We start from the raw sequence: 21,283 nt of genomic DNA, 5'->3' as shown, positions 1-21,283 counted from the left end.
TATTAAAATATTTATGTAAAAGCTCTCTTACATGATATAGATCATAAATAATCGTACGCCTAATAAAAGAGGAGTTATATATTTGTAACAGTATATATTATTATTTATTATGACAAAAAAAAAAAAAAATAAAAAATAATAATATAAAATATCGTTATCCTGATATATAAAATTTGTGTACTTATACTAACCCTCTTAAAAACATATATATATATATTGAAGTTATGTTTTATTATTTTTAACATATGTACAATTATTATTTTACTATTATTTATTATATTTTTCACTGCAATATTTGTAATATATTTTAAAAAATGCTAAATAATATAATAATTGTGTTTAGAAAATAATTTTCAATAAAAGCGTTATTAACATGTAAAAGAAAACAATATAATAAGGAGATTTATATTATTTTTATATAAATTCTACAAATAGTGAGTGTTTGCATTTTTCATTTTATATACATTAATGGAAATTTTATTTTTAATGGTTCATGGTTTAATTTTTTTCTATTAGATTTATCCTTTATTTTTTAGGATTTACTTTTTATTTATATATTACACATGATGACATAAATTTTTTTTTGTGTTTACAATTATTTTGCACTTGTATTTTTTTTTATTTTTTAAAATTATATTGTTATGATATTTTATAATTATAATATTATACGTATAATATCTGTATTCATATAATAATTTATATTTATTTGAAGGTAAAAATATATGGAAATCCTTCCAAACTAATTTTGAATGTCATATTATTTATAATTTGTACATATGTAGTAGTATCATTTAATAATATATATTTTGGATTTTTTTTTTTCCTATTATTTATTTTATAAATATTTTATTTTTAGATATATTGTACTATAAAGCCCTATTTAACCATAATTCTTTTCAAAGGATTGTTTAAATGTTAATAAAGAATTCAATTTACACAATATTTATTATATACAACATCTTTATAATGTATCTTTGTTTATTAATCATTGTAGATATATTTATTATATCATATAATGTTTTATCAAAACTACAGAATAATATCAATTATATAATGTATTATATAAAAAAATGAATTTATAGATACTTTTCATTGAGGAATATACGGTACCCAAGAATTTTTTATATATATTTTGGAATGTATATATATTTTTTTTATATCACTCGGTTGTTAATAAAAGTAATATTATATCTTCTCAATATTACCTATAGGAGTAAATGCTAATGAAACAAAATATATTTATGGTATATGTTTCATCGTGTCAATAAAAAAGATCATAAATGTTAGAATTGTTATTACTCATTCCTATATAAGAAAATAATCATTCTTATTTATATAATGATAATGGGCTATTTTAATGAAATATTTATTAATATATAAATGGTTTAAATTAAATATACACCTTATAAGCATATTTATATTTTACCTCCAGTAACTATGTGAAATTTATATTTAACTTTATATAAATTGTTTCTATAAAAGAATAATTAATTCTCTAGTAAATCGCAGAAATATTATTAAATAACTTATTATATGAATTAATAAAATACTATTTTTAATTGTGTTTTTATTTTCAAATAAGAATTTATTTCAATTGCATTATCGATAATGTAAAAAATAAATGATATACTAATTCTCTTATATAATTAATAATTTGTACGAAAAACTGTAGTTCTTATGAATAATTAGAATTTAAAATTATAATATTAAATAGATTATAGTATTTTTAATATTAAATAGACATATAAATATATGAGTTCGTAATATATGAAATAACGAAGTAATAAATATAAATTACGTAGAATAGTACAAAAAATAAGTTCTTAATAAAAACAATATACATGTTCTAAATGCTACAGTTAACGTATAATATATTAAACATTTTTGTGACACAATAAATAATATGACAAAAAATATAAATAGTAGAGAATATATTTCTCTACAGAATAAAAATAATTGTTATTAAAATTATTCTCTCTATAATGAACTTAAATGGTGATATATACATAAAAAATAATAGATTTTCAAAATACATATAGATATACATGCCATTGTAATAATAACATAATAATAATATATATATTAATACGTGCCAAAAATGGATAACCCAGAGACTATATTTCCAATACAATGACCAAGGTCAAAAAAAAATTAAACATAAGATAAATTTATATATTGACACGGTAAAATAAATATAAACACTAAAACAAATGTCAACATAAATCCGTGAATCATATTAGCCAAATCACAAAACATGAACCCTAAATCGATAAGCATCAATCCAAAAATTATAAACGCTAATTTCAGGAACAAAATAAATAGTTTTCATTTTATACAAAAAAATATTCTAAACTCTATAAGATGGAAATTTTTTATTTGAAAAATAAAAAATTATTTATAATTATAATTGTATTTGAATATTAAGAATGCATGATATTACTATATGTATAATAAAAATTATATGTTTTTTTTTTTTTTTTTATAATATCTTAAAAAAAAAATTTTCATAGGAAAAAATATTATCATTAAGATGCTTTAATATATTATAGTCTAATTTATTATGAATTATAATGTGAATCATTTATTAGGTATATATTTGAATGATTTAAAATTTAAATTAACGAAATATGTAAAAGTATGTATTTATATTCTGAATTTTTTATTCTTTTTATTACAAAAGTATTTTGAATTATAATCAAAAATATATTTATTCTTTTTTTTCTTATATAATGATTTATGCATATAAAATGTTACTTTATTTTGTATTTACGTAGTTGGCTTATAATTATTCTAAATTATATTTTTATTTATAGTATCATGAAAAGAACGAATAATATATAAAAATCTATAGTATGTTATTTATTCATTTATATTTTATATAGAAACCCCGTATATATTATGATATATCAAAAATTAAGTTATATAAATTATACGCTTATATCATTTTACTTATGATATTATATAATGCAGTAATAAAATATAATGTAAAAGTAACAATAGTACCATAAAATAAATAAGTATATATGTATTCGAGATTTATGAAAATATATTACTTATAAAAATATACATTAAAATAAATTTATTAAAATAAATATATAATCTTTTAAAAATAAATGAAAAAAATATATATAAGTGATATAAATATGCATTAAAGTGTAATGATCGTACTTTTTTGTAATATTATGTAATACATATATGAAGATAATTCTAATTATATGCAATTAATGTAAATTACAAATGTCAAAAATAATTATAATTTATTACATTAAACAAAACGCAAAATAATATACATACAAAAACCATAATATAAGAAAAATTATGAATTTATTTTAATGTCTGATAATATTTCATAAGCATTGAGGTGTAAATGCACAGTGCCAAACATAATATACTATTAACTAATTTATTAGGATATTTATATTTTTTATAAAAAATAGAAACATATATACATATATTTATCATTATATAATAAACATACATTAAAATTTACACAATTATTAATCATGACAAATCAATATATACTAGAATTATTAAAGTGTGTTTTGATTATTAAACTTATATAAATACATATATATTATCGGATTCTGTAAAGCATATCGATTTATTCAATTACATATAAATGTTATTGTTAATATATTTAGTTAATATCATGGTACCTTATATGCTTAATTAAATTTTATATATTCACTGTGTTTTTTATTTTATATTATGTTTTTTTTTAGAAAAAATTCAGTAGAGAAATTTCTAAATGTAATAAAACAGAGTTATCTTCTGAATTGGATAATGCATTAAATGGAGAGTTAATTTATTATTATATTTGTACTATAGAAGGAATTTTTTTAACTATTGATGGTATTCTTAGAAATTATTATTGATGCTTGTATTATAATTTGCTGTATTTCAATGATTATGGTGGGAAGAAGTGTGCTTTATTGAATTCATGAATAGGAATAAAAAAAAAAAATGAATACACAAGGAATGTAACAACAATATATCACATGAACAATTGGAATAATTATATATAAATTATATAAGATAATTTAATTCTTTCAGTATATTGTAATGGTCATGATTATTGTAAATTAGATCCTTCTGTACATTATATAATTTTACCTTAGAATATTCAAGGAAATTTAGAGTTATTTAGAAAACAGAGTGCGGTATTACATCCATTAGTGAAATTAGCTGCACATGATATTAAATCATCTGAAACTCAAATTTCTACTTTTGTTGTACTATAAAAAAAGAAGTTTATACCTTTTTCCTTTTTAAATCTAATAATAGTTGTATTTATAATTATCTTCTCTTTTAGTGTAATATAAATATTAATAAAAGTCATTATTAATATATAAGAATTACTTAAAATAATTTATCATTAAAATTAATGTAGCCATTTCAACGCATTATATATATTCTGTTAATACATCTCTTATATAGTACTTCAAAATAAAAACATTTTTAGGTAATAATTATAATTGGACTAGTTTAATAAGGAAACGCTATTAAAATATAAATTCTATTTGATATAAAGAAAACTTCTTATTAACTTCAACAAAAGATGGTATTGGTATGGGTTATCTATAATAAAATAATTGTAAATTAGAATAGAACTAAAAATATCTGATTTATTTCTACAATAATATAATAAAAATACTTATTTTAAAAAAATAACTATGTATTGTAAATCTATAAAATTATATAAGAGTCATGGAAATAAGTGTAGATTATAACATATAATTTATGTAATACAAAAAAAATATATTAATCATATTTGAGCAGTAGTAATATAAGTTATATTAAAAATTATATATATAATATATTACATATATAAATTTTTATCGATTTTTTTTAAAAAAAATTGTAGCTTATTCAATTATTACTTAACATTAATTAAAACTTATATTATGATTATAAATATATATATAAAACTATGTTACAGCATATTTATATATATTAAATAAACTTTTTTATATTTTTCATCAATTATTATAGATATAGTAGTACAGTAATAGGTATTTTTTAAAATATAGTTGTTTTATGCCTCCAGAGATACATGTACATAAATATAATCCAAAAAATATACCATGAGAAATTTTTTTTAGAACTCACAATTGGCAAATAATATTCATTTTTCTATTATTTTGCTCACAACTTAAGTATAAATATTATGGTTTATTTTTCCCTTGTTTTTACTTTTGTTTTTTAATTATCCATAGAAATATAAAACAATTATGAATATAAAATAAAAATAATATTTCTTATACATATATAAATGACTATATGTATTATATATATACTAATATTAAAATCAATAGATATAATAGATGTATTTGACGAAGGAGTACTGAATTATGTGTAATACTGTCTTACAATACATTTTATTAATGTTTAAATAGAATATGTTATTGTCTTATTTCTATTATTTTATTATCATTTATAATAATATATACATTAAATATAAAAAAAAAGTTATTCTAAGAATCATCAATTTATAATGTGTGAGTATTATAAATTTTTTAATATATTTAGCTGTCATTGAATTATTTGCATTCTATAGATTTTTATATATATATTAGTTTTATGAAAGCAATTGTTAATGATATGTTGTTAGAGTTCTACTAAACAATTTATCTATAGTAAAATAAAATGATATTTACAGTGTCATATCAATGAATAATCAATGAATCTTATTAAGATGAATATGCATACTTGAATTTTTTGTTTTAATATACAGAATAATACTTTGATTGTGTTCAGTTCTTATGTCACATAAATTGTATGTTTTATTTAAATTAGATAAATTATATGAATAACTTATATATGTATGAAAATTTTATCGAATATAGCACATAATAGTATTTATGTAAATGTAATAAAAATAATATATTTTGATAAAATAAGGTTTTCATTTAGACATATATGATTTAAGGAATATACCTTATTATATATATAATAAAATTTAAATTTATCTTTTACAAAATAACATATTAATGTTATTTAATATTATATTATAAATAAATATACTATATTATAACGTATATATTATCGTTATACTCAAAATCCTTTCATGTACATTTTTATGAATATAGATTATAGTTTATATTATTATGAACATATTTTGGTAAAATTTTTTTTATATATACCTATCTTCTCTAAAAAATATAACTTATTTGTCTATACTATTTTATAAAATTCATTTAATTTGAATCATTATAGATATATGAAAATGATTATTTATGTATGAACTTTATATATATTAACAAAATGGGATCTGTGCTAATGTGCTTCATAATTGTGAGAATGATTAATTATACTTCAAACAGTTAATAATATTTATAAATACATACTGCATTATGTAATAATAAGTAATTTTTTCATTTAATTTAATATCACTTAATTATAAAATTTGGAAATAGCGCTTGTTAAAAAATAAATCCATGCTATATCTGTTATATTTATGTTAGTTATTTAACTATTTAAGCACAACAATAAAATATTTTGTTATATATTAACATGTTTGCATATTACCTAAGAATAATGAAAAAACATAACAAATATGCTCACATTTATTATATATATTAATATTTGTATGGCTCTACACTTTTTGCAATAATATAAATTCCTATTTATTACAATCATTTATGCGTATAAGAGTATTTATATTCTAAATCTTTAATAACACATGAAAAATGAGTAATCATAGAGGAAATATTAAAAAAATATTTAAATATCATTCTAGTAATTATTTTAAATAATTAATATCCAATATTAATATAGCTATATGTAAAAATATTAAAATTGTTTTCTTTATTATTGTCTCCTTTGTAAAAAGAAAAGAACAAACAAAAAATAATATACCTACAGTTCAATAATTTAATGATAATTATAAATATGAAAAAATTTATTGTAAAAGGAATAAGGTAAAATTTTTTGAAGAAACAAATGTATATTGAAATGAAAAAAAATTTTGAGCTTTAATAAATATATGATGAAAAATATTTACTAATGCTAAAACTTCTATATATATAATACCAGAAATATATACATATTATATAAGTAAGATGATTATGAGATAGCATACTTTTAAAAATATATATATATATATTTGTGAAATTGTTTGGAATTTTATATTCTACAGAAAAATAAAAAAAAATTATCACAATTAATTTATACTATTTATTTTTATTTTATTATAGATAACTATAGCAATACATTATATGTATATATGCAAAATTAATATTAAAAAATTTTTATGTCATATTTTATTTTAAAATAATGACTATAAGTTCATAATAATTCATGTATCTATTTAATTTATTATAGTCTAAATAAGAATCCTTCATACAATACATTAACTAGAGTTGTTCTATTTTGATAAAGAGCATTTATATACTACATTGATAAATTTTATAATTATAAAATATAAAAAATCATAATATTTTTTATCTTTAAGACTTATTGTAATCATAATCCAATTATAATCAATGTTGGTACTTACTGATCATTTATGTTGTTCACTTATATTAGATAAACCATAGTTATAGAATTATTTAAATATGTATATATTTTTATCTTATCCTGTAATAATTTAACATATTTTATATTAATTATATATTGGGATATAAAAAATATAACTCACAATAGTGTTTCTATGTATTAAAATATATATATACATTGAATAAACTAATCTTAATAAGTAAATTTGTCAATATAATAATATAAATCTCTTAGAAATATTATTTAATGATTTTATGGTAATATATGTCAAATGTAATATTACATATTTTGTTTTGTATTTTTATACATGTTTTTTATTATTTTTTATTAAAACATATTCTTTGTAAATATGAAAATTACATAAAAGTGATAAGAATATTTTAATAATAATTATGTTTTAATTATAAAAATTGTAACAAAATTTTACTTATTTGTACTTTAATTAGAGCTTTCTGTGCTTGGTAAATATATTTTTCCTTGATGATGCATATAAGTTATTTAAGATATATATAATAAAACAAGCAATTTTTTTTATGTGTTTTCATCATATTTTTTACATTAATATGTTCCATATAAATTGTGTCATTATGAATTTATTTAATTTTTTGTATTATTTATATAATTATATTTCTTGCTTTCATTAGATATAATTTTTTTTTACATATTTTATAAATGAATCTTATGAACAGTGTTCCTGTTTCAAAATTTTATATGTTAATTTTGGGGATGAGAGTAATAGTATATAATTATATATATTTATGCTTATAAATTATTATATGTTAACATATCATGGAGAGTACTAAAATTCGTGTGTGTTGTATTGGAAATTTTTTAAAAATTTATATTTTACTTATAATCATGTATTATCAAATGATTATAATTTTTTTATAATAATTTATATCATTTTTATTTTTCTTTTTATAATATTTTATTCTATTATACATCCTCTAGAGTATATTTTAATAAAAATCAAAATACATGATTATTCTGTGGCATAAATATATTATACAATAAATATAGTATTTTTATATTTTAATTTAATAATTAATGTAAAATAACTAAATATGAGAACATAATATTCTGAGCTACCTTATGTATATGCTATCATTTTATTTACAGAAATAGTTATTCAATATATGCTTTAATATTATGATATAATATAATATAAAAATTAGCAATTATACATTGTTTATTATTATAATACAAATTTATTTTTTCATGAAAACAGATAATTCATCTACTTTTATTTTACATAATGATATATCACATAGTTATTCTTTTTTAGGATAATATTCCAATAACTTTTAAATAGGATCAATTAATTATTTTATAATATATATTTTAACATTATATAAGATAAATATAATACTATATTCAATTATTTAATAGCTGAGCATACAAAAACATAAACAAGATATAATAAATATGGTTTTTAATTTTCTTGAAAAGGGTGTATGTTTTTTTATTTATATTTGTATTTCATTTCCATGTACTTTGGAAACAAATCATATAAAATAATAATAAGCAAAAATTTTTGCTCCTTTTATAATATAGGAATTGGGGTTTATATTTTAATACGTATTAAAAAATAATTAAAATAAATGATAGAGATAAAAATTAAAGGGTAATTAATTAGACTCTATGAAAAAGGGTTAATACAAGAAAAAAATACATATGATACACAGAGATTTTTATATCTTAAGATACAAAATATTGTTTTAAATTTGTTCAATACATCATTTATGAATGAATTGTATGTAGTGTAAATTTACTTTATTTAGGATATATATGTAAATTATATCAGTTATTTATGATGTCAAAATCTACATTATTTTTATATTCTTAAATATATGAGCCATATTTATAAGAAATATGAATAGAAAGGAAATGTCTTTAATAAAAGTTTTTGTATGAACTTGCCAATATATTTTATTTATTGCGAAGAAATTCTTCAGTAGAATGTGGTATATCGCTACAATGTATATTTAATATATATTAATATATGGAATTTTATTTAATATGATTTTTAGTTAATCATATTTATTTATACAATTTATTATATATATACGTAGCATAAATAATATATATAATTAACCAATATGAATTTTAGTTTTTCTGATTTGATAAATTAGATATCTAAATGCTTAGATTCAAGCAAGATAAATACTTATATTTTATTAAATTCATATAATGTAACATAAATATCAAATTAAATATTTTATACACTAGAGATTAAATTACGAAGGCTAATTATAATATAAATTATACATTTCTTACAAATTCATTATTAAATAATAAACATATAGTTTTTATACTTTTGTGTACAATGAATTAATCATTTATTTTTAATATACATTACTTTTTTTTATCCTGCTATGTAAAATAAATACCTACAGATGACAACACTAATATTATGCATACATTTGATTAATTTCAATTAAAAAATTAAAAACAAAACATATAAATATTCTAAATGTTTTTTATATTATTATAAATGTTAGTATTATATAAATATATTTTCATATTTTGTAAATACACATACCCTTTATAATTACAAAACTTATGAGCATAATATAATTTTTAGTTATATGTTACATATATGTGAGAAAATATTCCAGATTATTCACAAATATCATATCATTAGAATTATTTTTTGAATATATGAATGATAAATGTAATATATAATTTATATGTTTTAATGCTCTGTGATTTATTTTAGCCTACAATTATTAATTTATTTTTGTACTAACTTATTTATATTTATGTATATAATTATATGGGTGAAATGATATATATGAGACCTAATATATACATGTCAACTTTAGTAAAATATTCATGGATATATGTATTTTTTTTATGTTATTATAGACAACATTATTTTCATAATATATACATATATTATTCTATTCCATTTAATTTTATTAAATAATTTTATTCCCATTTTTGTTTTTTATATACCATACTTTTAATATTATTATAATTGAAATTACAAGAATATTAATATATATGTATAGTATTATTCAAATGTATTATACTATTTCTGGTATAGAAATAAGCATCTTGTACAATTACTGCATAAAATAACAATATATTTATGCATTATAGTTCAATTCTGTAAAAAGAAACTTAAAAAAACATTAAATAAATAATAATTTAGTATATATTTTATTAAATATATATAAAAAAATTAAAGCATCAACCGAAAAGTGTATTCTTCTTTTTTTTAAATGTGTGAAAATATTTTAAAATATACCAAAAGTATCATTTCATTATTACATAAAATTTGAATTTTCTGTGTATAAGAGTATATATATTTACGTTAATATATTTTAAAATATATAAGTAGAATTAGCTATGGAAATGTCCAGAAGAATAAGTGTATGCATAACATCATTCATTATGGATTTCATTTTAATATTTTTCATGATTAAAATTGCGATCTAATGTTGCTTAAAACGTGATGTAATACTGAATAATATTAAAAGGTTTTACTTGTTATATTCTCATGTATTAATTCTTTTAAATATATTTTTTATTCCATTACTCTTGTTAAATCAGTAGAAATGTTCTAGTTAATTTTTTACAATTACATTTTTAGTGGAAAATATACAGGACCATTAAACTGTAAAAATTACATTAGAATTCAGTACATTGTATATATTAAGAGAGTAATGGATTGTGTAATTATGGTTATTTATAATATAGGAAAAATCATAATTTTTTATTTTGTTTTCATTATTCATATTGTATAAATTATATACACACATAATATATACCAATGTCTTGTAATATTGATATACAATATAATAAAAATATTTACATAATCATAATACAATTATGAGATTAGACATAATAATATGTCTCTAGTGTCATAGACATTATGCTCAAAACATGTATGATAAATTATGTTTAAATTATTAAATTATAGAAATTTGAGCAATATCTTATACTTAATTTCATTTAATATTTAACTAGGTATATATAAATTCACGCTTAAATATTACATATAATATATGCTTTTAATTCATTTATATATTTATTATTCAGAATAATGCGAACATAGTACTTATTTATGAATACAGTACTAAAAATGCGTCCCCGATATATTCTTATTTCTACTTTAATGCAGTGTTTTTTTAAAATAAATATATTTATATGCATCAACAATAAAGTTGAAATAATAATAAGAATATGTATAAAAACATAAATAAAATTTGTTATTACTATATTCATTCTAATAGATTAAAATATAAAATTGATGTACTAAATTATGTGTTATATTATTAAAATATTTTATTTATCATTTTTAGTGTTTATATAAACGCCTAAATATTAAGGGGCAAATAAAGGAAACAAATTCAGGTATAAACATTAAAAATGAATTTTATCTTTTTTTAATGCTTATAAATGTAAATAAAATAAGTTACAAATAAATCATAATTTAACGTAAAAAATCTTTTAGTAATATAAAATAATAAATAAATATTAAAGGAAATATATTTATATATTAAAATAATATATTACTAATTATTAAATATGAATGTAAAATAATTATATATAAAAACATATACAATTATATAAATTACGGTCTTTATTCCTTTTTAATATATTATTGTTTATATATGATAAGGATATTGTATTAAAATGAACAGCAAAGTTATTTTTTTATAATTAAGTGTATATAAGATATGCTATAGTTTTTTATTACAATATATATATAAGAAGTAAACATTAAGTATTTCGTAGAACATAAGATATTAGATAAAAATATATCCATTATGATAAATAATGTTATATATTAATTACTGTATAATGAGGAATATAAATAAAATTATATTATTATATATACAAAAATATAATTATAATATAACTTATGTCAATTTCTTTTATTTGTACTAAGATATAAGAACTATATATATTTAGTGTAACAGGAAATACAAAAAAATAAAAATAATGTCTCTATTGTAAATAATCGGATATAATTTAATTTCTTTTATGTTTCTTTTATAAGATATTATAACACAAAACCCAATGCATTTGTAAATAACAATAGGAAACATAATGTTATAGCATAACAAAAATATAATAAAAAAATATAAAATAACAGATATATTCATGTATTTGCAAGGATATTATATAGATTCATAAGGGATGCTCATAGTCCGATATATAAACCACCAACAGTATACCTAAAAAATAAAATATTGAAACAAACTCGCGAATCTGATCACAAACCGATAAATATATATATAACTTAAAGCATTAAACCTACGAGCATTCATTTTTTACCCTAGATCTACAGCTTTTAAGAAATGGAAAAAATCACAATGTATTTATGTAGAATAATAAAATGTTTTAGTTCAGTTAATGGATTGTAGCAAACACATTTTCAATTTCGTATTCCATTTTTACACATATTTATTTTTCTCATATAATTTAAATTTAAGATACGTTAAAAATGTTTAAAAATATACTTTCACAACATTGGCTTATGCAAATAAATTAATTTTAAACTTCATGTATACTTCTATATAGACTATAATAATTTTTATATATACTGCAAAATTATTTAGTTTCTTTATATTTATTTTGTCGACGGGGAAATAAACCATTAAAATAGATGTAAAAATGAAATTCATATGAATAAATAAATTACTTATAATATATTTATGATTATTTTTTATTATACATGTTTATTTTCATTAACAATATTTTAGAATTAATATATATAATAATTTTAATAATTAAATAAAAATATGCCTTTTAACTCGTGCCTTAATGCCATGCATTATGCTGTTTTACTGGTGAATTAGAAAATAAAATACTTGTTATTATTTATTGAATATGTCTTGGTAAAAAAAATGTTGAAATATAATAAATTCATAGTATTTCTGTTATTTTATAAATGGTTGAGGAAATTGTAAGATATATATTATTAATAAATTATACAAAATATAATAAAGTGTGTAATCATATAATTTTAGGGGAATATAGAATTGCTGTTTTATTATATAAAATTTCACATTGACAAATTGTATTTAATTTAATATAATTATAAATTATATTGAATAACACTATATTAGTCATCTTGTTCTTATAAAAGTATGATTATAGAATAATTATTTACTATAAGTAATTATATGGAAAGTTTTTTCTCATAATCAATAATTCCTTCCTCTCTTATATTTCTATTTACTTAATTCTTTATATATATATTGATGCGTGTATAAATTTAATAAATATGTGTATATCATATGTAGGTTCAGGTGCGTATATTAAGAATAATTGATGAAATTATTTGTAAATTTATTATTCTTATTTATATAAACGATCGATTTTAATAAAATATATTATAGTAAATTATGTAAATTGTATTATGTCCTATGAATACAATATACAAAACGTGTAAGACTGTATAAAATTTAATAAATATCACTCGATGAATATTAAGGTTCCACTATTACATATATAAATATTTTTTTTATAGATATATTCCTTGTTTTATGCAAAATATATTAATCAATTTTAACATAAAAGAATTATTTATTTAATCATTTATCATTTTTATCATATGAATATTTTGCAATATAAAATCTTTAGTATTTATGGCATACAGGATAAAGGAGGAAAACATGAGGGACATACAAGAATCAAAAATTATAATTAACCTTATATTACACCAAATTATCAATATTCATAAAAGGAAAACAAGAGAATAATTATTAACTCTAAAGCATGAACAATTGTATTAGGATCTTTCCCAAATTTTTAAATGATAAAATATATAAATAATTATTATTAGATAAATTAGATTATAATATCAATTACAATATAATATAATGTAAATATTGTCTTGAATTATGAAAATATTAGATTATGATATATTTCATAATAATTATACTTTTATAATTAATATATTGATTCTTATTATAGACAATATAATTATACTTTTTTTATAGTTTGTGTTAATATATTAATGTTTTTACAAATAAATTAATAAAATACTCATGATAATTATATTTATATTGTTCCTTTCATTTTATTTTTCTATAGCACTTAATAACAAATTTTACATTTATTTACATATTATATTATAATAAATAAATGGAAGTCATAATTATATACATGATTTTTTGAAATTACAATTAGTATTTTGTACCGAAATAAAAAAAATTAAAATTTCTTATATTTTCACTTGTCATAATATATATTAACTATAATTTTTACTCAAAAATAATTAAATATACTATTCTGTTTTCAATAATGAGTAAATATAAGAAAAACACTTATAAGAATATTATAAAATTATCATATTTTTTCAAATTTAATAATTTATTAATGTTCATCTATCAAAATAAATTATAATGATATATAATTGACAAAATTGTGAATATATGTATCAAGAAATATAACATATAATATATAAATCATTACGAATTATCATGTAGAATAATAATCGTTTATAAGTGTGTATATATAACATTCAATTAATATATAAATTTTAGTTCACATTCTAAATGTAACATTATGATAAAAAAATTTATATATTAATGAGCCATTTTAATTTTCAATATATTCAATATTTCATTTGATTTATTGAAAGAAATATATTTCACATGTATTGTTCTGTTATATTAAATAAATTTTGCACTTATATTTATCACAATTATTGCCATAATTATTTAGGTATACCAAAAAAAAAAAAAAAAATTAAATAAAAAAAAAGTTTAATAAATGATATAATATTTAATTTATTCATTAACAATTAACTGTTCAATATAAACAAACATAATATATTATATAAATTAGTAATTCTAAAAATAACAGTTATAAATTTACTATAAATGAATAACATGTATGATAATTATATAATATTTAGAATGGAAATATATAATTTATACATACATATGTTCCTATATCTGCTTTATACATCTATAATTAAATTATATTTTAAAATTGATAATACATTTTATAAATATATATAATGGATTAATAGTTAAATAATACTAAATATATTACATATATTACATAGATAGTGAAAATATAGCAACTCATGTTAGTTGATATAAATTATAATATTTAGATTTAATTAATAAATACAGTATATTGTAAAATAAAAACTTGTTTGATAATTACTAGAAACTAGAAAATACCGGAACAAAAATTACAATAAACATTAAATATTAAGTGTCTTATCATTCACGATTATATTCCAAATCATAATTATTAAATCGTAATCATGAAATTTTATATTTAAAATTTTCAGTTACATCCGTAATTCTGAAACTTAAACCTATAAATTTACAAAATCATTTTTACATAATCACATATAATATATTGATAACTAATTTCTCATGAATAATACCAATTCATGTTTCTTTTTGTTTCATTATATAATTAAAATTATTTCACATTTATTATTAATTTACACATGTGTTCATTATATATGTGTTTACGCTTTCATTATATTTAGAAAAGTATGAATTTATAGCTATAAGTTTTTCCTAAATTAATCTGAATTATACACTATATTATATCCATTATTTATTGATATACTTTTAAAATCTTCATACTGATGCAAAATATTCATTTCTTCATCTTCATTTTTGAACTCATTTATTTTACTTTTTAATTTATAGGTTAAGCGTGTATAAAATGAGGTATACTATTTCATTTAGAAAAAAAAATATATGTATTAAAGCATACATTATTTTTATTATTAATATATTTCATTATAGATAATTTAAAATTTTTACTTTTCAGTAAAAGTATATTGGAACAATATCATAACTAACCTTAAGGACATAAAATAACAACAGTAATACTACTAATGTAACGAGAATTGAAATTATAATAATATCCTTTGTATTAGTTTGCATAGAGGATGACATTTCTTGTTTATCACTTTTAAATAATTCATATTTTTTTTTTTCAATATATTCTTGAATAATTTCTTTTAATGTTTTGCAAAAATTATTATTTTCACCTTCTTCTTCTTCTTCCTCTCCTTCATTTTTCTTTTTGTTTAGACATAGATATGCTTCATATAAATATTTGACTTCTTCAATATGATTATCGGAATTATTATTAGCCCCATATGATTTACATGTGTTCTGTGTGCCTTCTCTTTGTAATTCATTTAAAAATTCTTTGTAAAGATTTTTGGCAGCGCAACTTATACCCCTTTTCATAAGTTCATGATACATCCAATAATACACGTAAAAGCATTGGGTATATTGAGATATATCTCCCCTAATACGAGAAAATTCATATATATATGACATAGCGGTGGTGCATATATTATAATTATCCAAAATAATATCAGTTGGATATTTTTCCATAATACGTTTACATTGATTTCTGTAAGTATTACTCCCTTTATGACTTTCTAACTGTTCTTTAAATCCAGGGAAAGAACTTATAAATTCATACTAAAAATAAAAAAAAGTCTCATTATAAAAAAATTATATACGAAAATAGTAATTTTTATAATAATTATGAAATAAGGAATACACAATTATAACTACAAATATAATATTATATTAACAAAAACATACAATGTTAGACAACATCTAAAAAAAATTATATACTAAGTTGGGTTAATATAAAAAAATTAATGAAAAAATATGTATATAATTATTTAAAACTAATAACTGTATATATAAAAAATAAATTTCTCAAAATTTTTAATAAATATAAAAATTATACAATAAAGCTATCAACATAATTGATCGTTATCTTTATTTTAAGTTAAGAATATGGTATTATATATTTGAGTATATGTATTATTTAATTAAAGAACCTCAAAATAAAGAACAAATATTTATTACATAATTAAGAAGCTGTTAATATATATTGTTAAAACGTAATAAAATAGCTTTTATTACATAAAAATGACATCATTATATTAATACTATATAATGAATGAAAAAACATCGTGCTAACGTCAATCATACATTTGAGTATGTATATTTATATATTTCTATTTATTACTGAAATTTACATAATCTTATATATAATTTAACATAAAATATATTTGATACATATATATAATGTTGGAGAATTTAGGTTTTATTATTAAATATGATTTTTTATGTATTCATTGAATTCATCTTCAATGAGAAATGGTTATATAATTTTTCATAATAGTACATATATGAAATTTTTTTATTCCTATTACATCATGACATTCATATAGGGAACATATATTTTATTATTTTTTCAGTTAGATATATTATATAATTACATACTTTATATATAAATCATGTATACTAGTAAAATATATACATAATTACACGTGACATTTGTAATATTTATTACATTTATAATATATATATTTATATTTTATTTTCCCTCAAACGAAATTTTTTAAAACATATATTTACAATTTATAATAATTAGCGCTATTCTGCACTATATTAGAATATTTATTGCTATAGATTTTCATTTCATATTTTTATTAGATATATTCCACATAATTATATTTCTTTTTTTAAAAATTCATATTATCATTTTTGTATTTTTTTTTAATAAAAAATATTTATAGATGAATAAATATATATATATATTATGCATGCTAATAATAATTTATGTGATACTGTAAAAAAATAAGAAAGGTTATATTTTCTTATTGTATGTTGTCATATTTTTGTTTTCTGTTACTGCTAAATATATACTGATATACTTTTTTGTATATAAATCCTTTTTAGGCGATTATATAAAGTAAAAATTATATATTCCTTTTTCTTCTATTCATTTGAGTTGAATGGTCTATTATCTAAATATATATTGAAATATTATTCAGGAATAAATATGATATATAAAGATATTATAATTAGTTATATGAAAATGTATTTTTAAATAAAATTATACTTAAAAATTTTATTTATAATAATTTTGTAAAAGAAAGCATGTATAAATTATTGTAAATTGAAGAAAAACGGATTATTAGATACTATGAATATCTTCACATATGTTTTGATTTAAATTAAACATTAGTTAATATGTAGGACCTAATTTATCAATAGCTTTATACTGATTTAATATGCAATTTAATATATAAAAAGTATAACAGATATTTTTTATATTTAGAATTTGAATTAATTTTATATTTTTTAATGTTTCATGCTTTTAATGAATATTTGACCTTATTATTATATATTAATCGATTACTGATGTATATGATTTTTTAAATATTTATTCATAAGCATTAAGGAGCGCCGAACTTAATTTATTACAATTTTTTCCCGAGGATCTCGAAAATCTATGCTGTTTTAAAGATAATATGTTTTATGGGAAGCCTTATTATAATTAAAATTTTGGCTATAAACATATATGGGCATTACTGAATATTAAATAAGAATTTTTTTTTATGAATTAAATTTTTATCCATGATATTATAATTTTTTATATATCATCATACATTATAGGTATGCCATATATTATATTTATAGAAATGTACATATAAAAAAGTATTAGATAATTAATATAATTGCAAAAGATTATTTTATAAAGAAAAAATATATAATTGAAAAAAATATTATAAAAAAAGAGAACCATATATGAATTTATTAATATATAATTTCATGTGATGTTGAGTACATAAATATTAGATAAAAAAAAAAAAAATGACAAAGTATGATCACTTCATTATGATAAGCTACAGAATAATTTATATAATATATTTTTTATTATAAAAATATAATTATTCATGAGAAAAGAAAATATAACTGATTAAAATATATACATTTTTTTTTATCAAAATCTATATTCTATATTATAAATAAATTAGAAGCCCCAAAAAATAAAATATAAGGAATATAAAATAACAAAAATGGCTATATATAAAAAATATTTAATGTTTGTATTTTCTTACATAATACCGCTTATTGGAATAATAAAACCAAATGAATTTTGAAATTCTTCATTTATATTACTTAATTTATTATAATGTTAAAAAAAATTTTTGGAATCATAAAATCCAAATGTGTAAAAAATAAAATTATTTAATTTCAAAAAATTACATATCATATCTATTAAAGACATATTTATTCTCTATTAGAGAATAACTATTTTTATATAGATATATTATTTTTTTTGTTATATTATAAAAGTATTTAAAACCAAATATAATGGAAAATTTTTATTTAGAATTTTATATATATATATTTTTTTAGCCATAATAATATCCGTGACACGTCTATATATTTTACAGAAAGATTCATATTTTCATGATATGACAAATAAAACAAAATAAATTAAAAATATCGATGTGGAGAGGTAATTATATTTATTTACATAGTCAAGAATATTTGAAGCTTTTTTATCATCATACATATTTAAAAATCTCTTTTTTTTATAGAATAGTTGCAACATACCATAACATTAATAACATACATGTATTACTATAAAAAAAATAAATTTATTATTTTATAAGATTGGCAACATAAATATGTTAACTATAAGGGCGAAACTTCATTAAGTAGGCATATATATTATTATTCAGAATTATATGATTGGTATTTACATGTATATTAAGGATAAAGAAATATATATATAATGGCATGATTCTGGTTGAATTATGCATATATTTTATTAAAATACGAGCTTTTTTTTTTTTTTGTTATAAATTTTTTTCAAATGTATTATACATAGAAATATTATTTAATATATTATCTGGTAAATGAAACTTATACATATTAAAAAATTACAATCAAATATTTCTGGCTTCATAAAGAAGTATAATATAATAACATGTTTTTATACACATTTTTTGAACATGAGGAAAAATGTTTTTCCTTTTAAAAAAATTGAAAATATTTTAAAATTGAATATTTTATTTAAAAAAATAATTTTAATGAAGTTCAACCTTATTGTATTCATAAAATAATGTAACATAAATATATCGGGGAATACTATTTTCTCGACAGAAAAATTAACTTTTACTTATACCCATTTTTATAAATATACTATGTACTTATAGTTTATACATTATATATTATATGTATAAATATGCGCAGTTATTTTATTATACAAGTATGTAATGATTAACCAGCTTCATGTTCATTATGAAATATCTCTCTATGTAGTATTTCTTATTTTTTCAACTCTGTATAATAAACATGAAATATTATAATTCCATCATGATAAGTGTTTAAGGTATTAATCAACGGATTTTCATTTTTTACATATATAAAATAATGTTTATGTGTGTAATTACCTCCTGAAACATGTATATAACTCATTCTTTATTTTTTGAACAATGTTTATAGTTGTTCTAGTGAAATTACTATAGAAAAATAATAAATACAATAATTTTACAGATTATCCAAAAAAGAAAAAAAAATAAATTACTTATAAATTGAGAATGTACCATTAAAAAAAAAATAAGTAACATACACATTTTATGCTATAATAAGCGTACATGCGTACACTAATAAATATCTATGTGCTAAAGTTCTACGTACTAATAAAACAAATAATGAATGATTTAAAATTATTCACAACAAAATTTTTAATAACAATTGTAAACAATTAGAATTAATAATTATTATAAATATGTGTATTTTATAAAAATCAATGAACCGTTTATGATATTATATTTCACAATAGAATGATATGTGTAGACATTAATTGTGTGCAATATATTCAATTAATAACACAATTTTGAATTCTCAGGAATGTTACTCTATAAATATATAAATTATATAATTATTTTAATTATATGATAATGTTTCTTATAATAAAGGTCTCAGATTTATGAAAATCATCGTATGTTAAGTGAGGA

General features: G+C 17.5%; 1 protein-coding gene across 1 annotated transcript; it reads right to left on the bottom strand.

Annotated features, from left to right (window-relative positions):
- Positions 1-16,006: 16,006 nt before the first annotated feature.
- Positions 16,007-17,069, bottom strand: PGO_000595 (variable surface protein; the record flags this gene model as incomplete). Its single annotated transcript, XM_028690799.1, has 3 exons — positions 16,007-16,162; positions 16,293-16,928; positions 17,055-17,069. 3 exons carry the CDS (start codon positions 17,067-17,069, stop codon positions 16,007-16,009), a joined length of 807 nt encoding a protein of 268 aa, XP_028546600.1.
- Between the last annotated feature and the right edge of the window lie 4,214 nt (positions 17,070-21,283).

This window comes from Plasmodium gonderi, assembly GCF_002157705.1.
Source record: "Plasmodium gonderi DNA, contig: Pgo-contig_52, whole genome shotgun sequence".
Classification (NCBI taxonomy): Eukaryota; Apicomplexa; class Aconoidasida; order Haemosporida; family Plasmodiidae; genus Plasmodium; species Plasmodium gonderi.
Note: the sequence above shows the minus strand (reverse complement) of the source record. Positions and strands in the feature narration are given on the sequence as shown.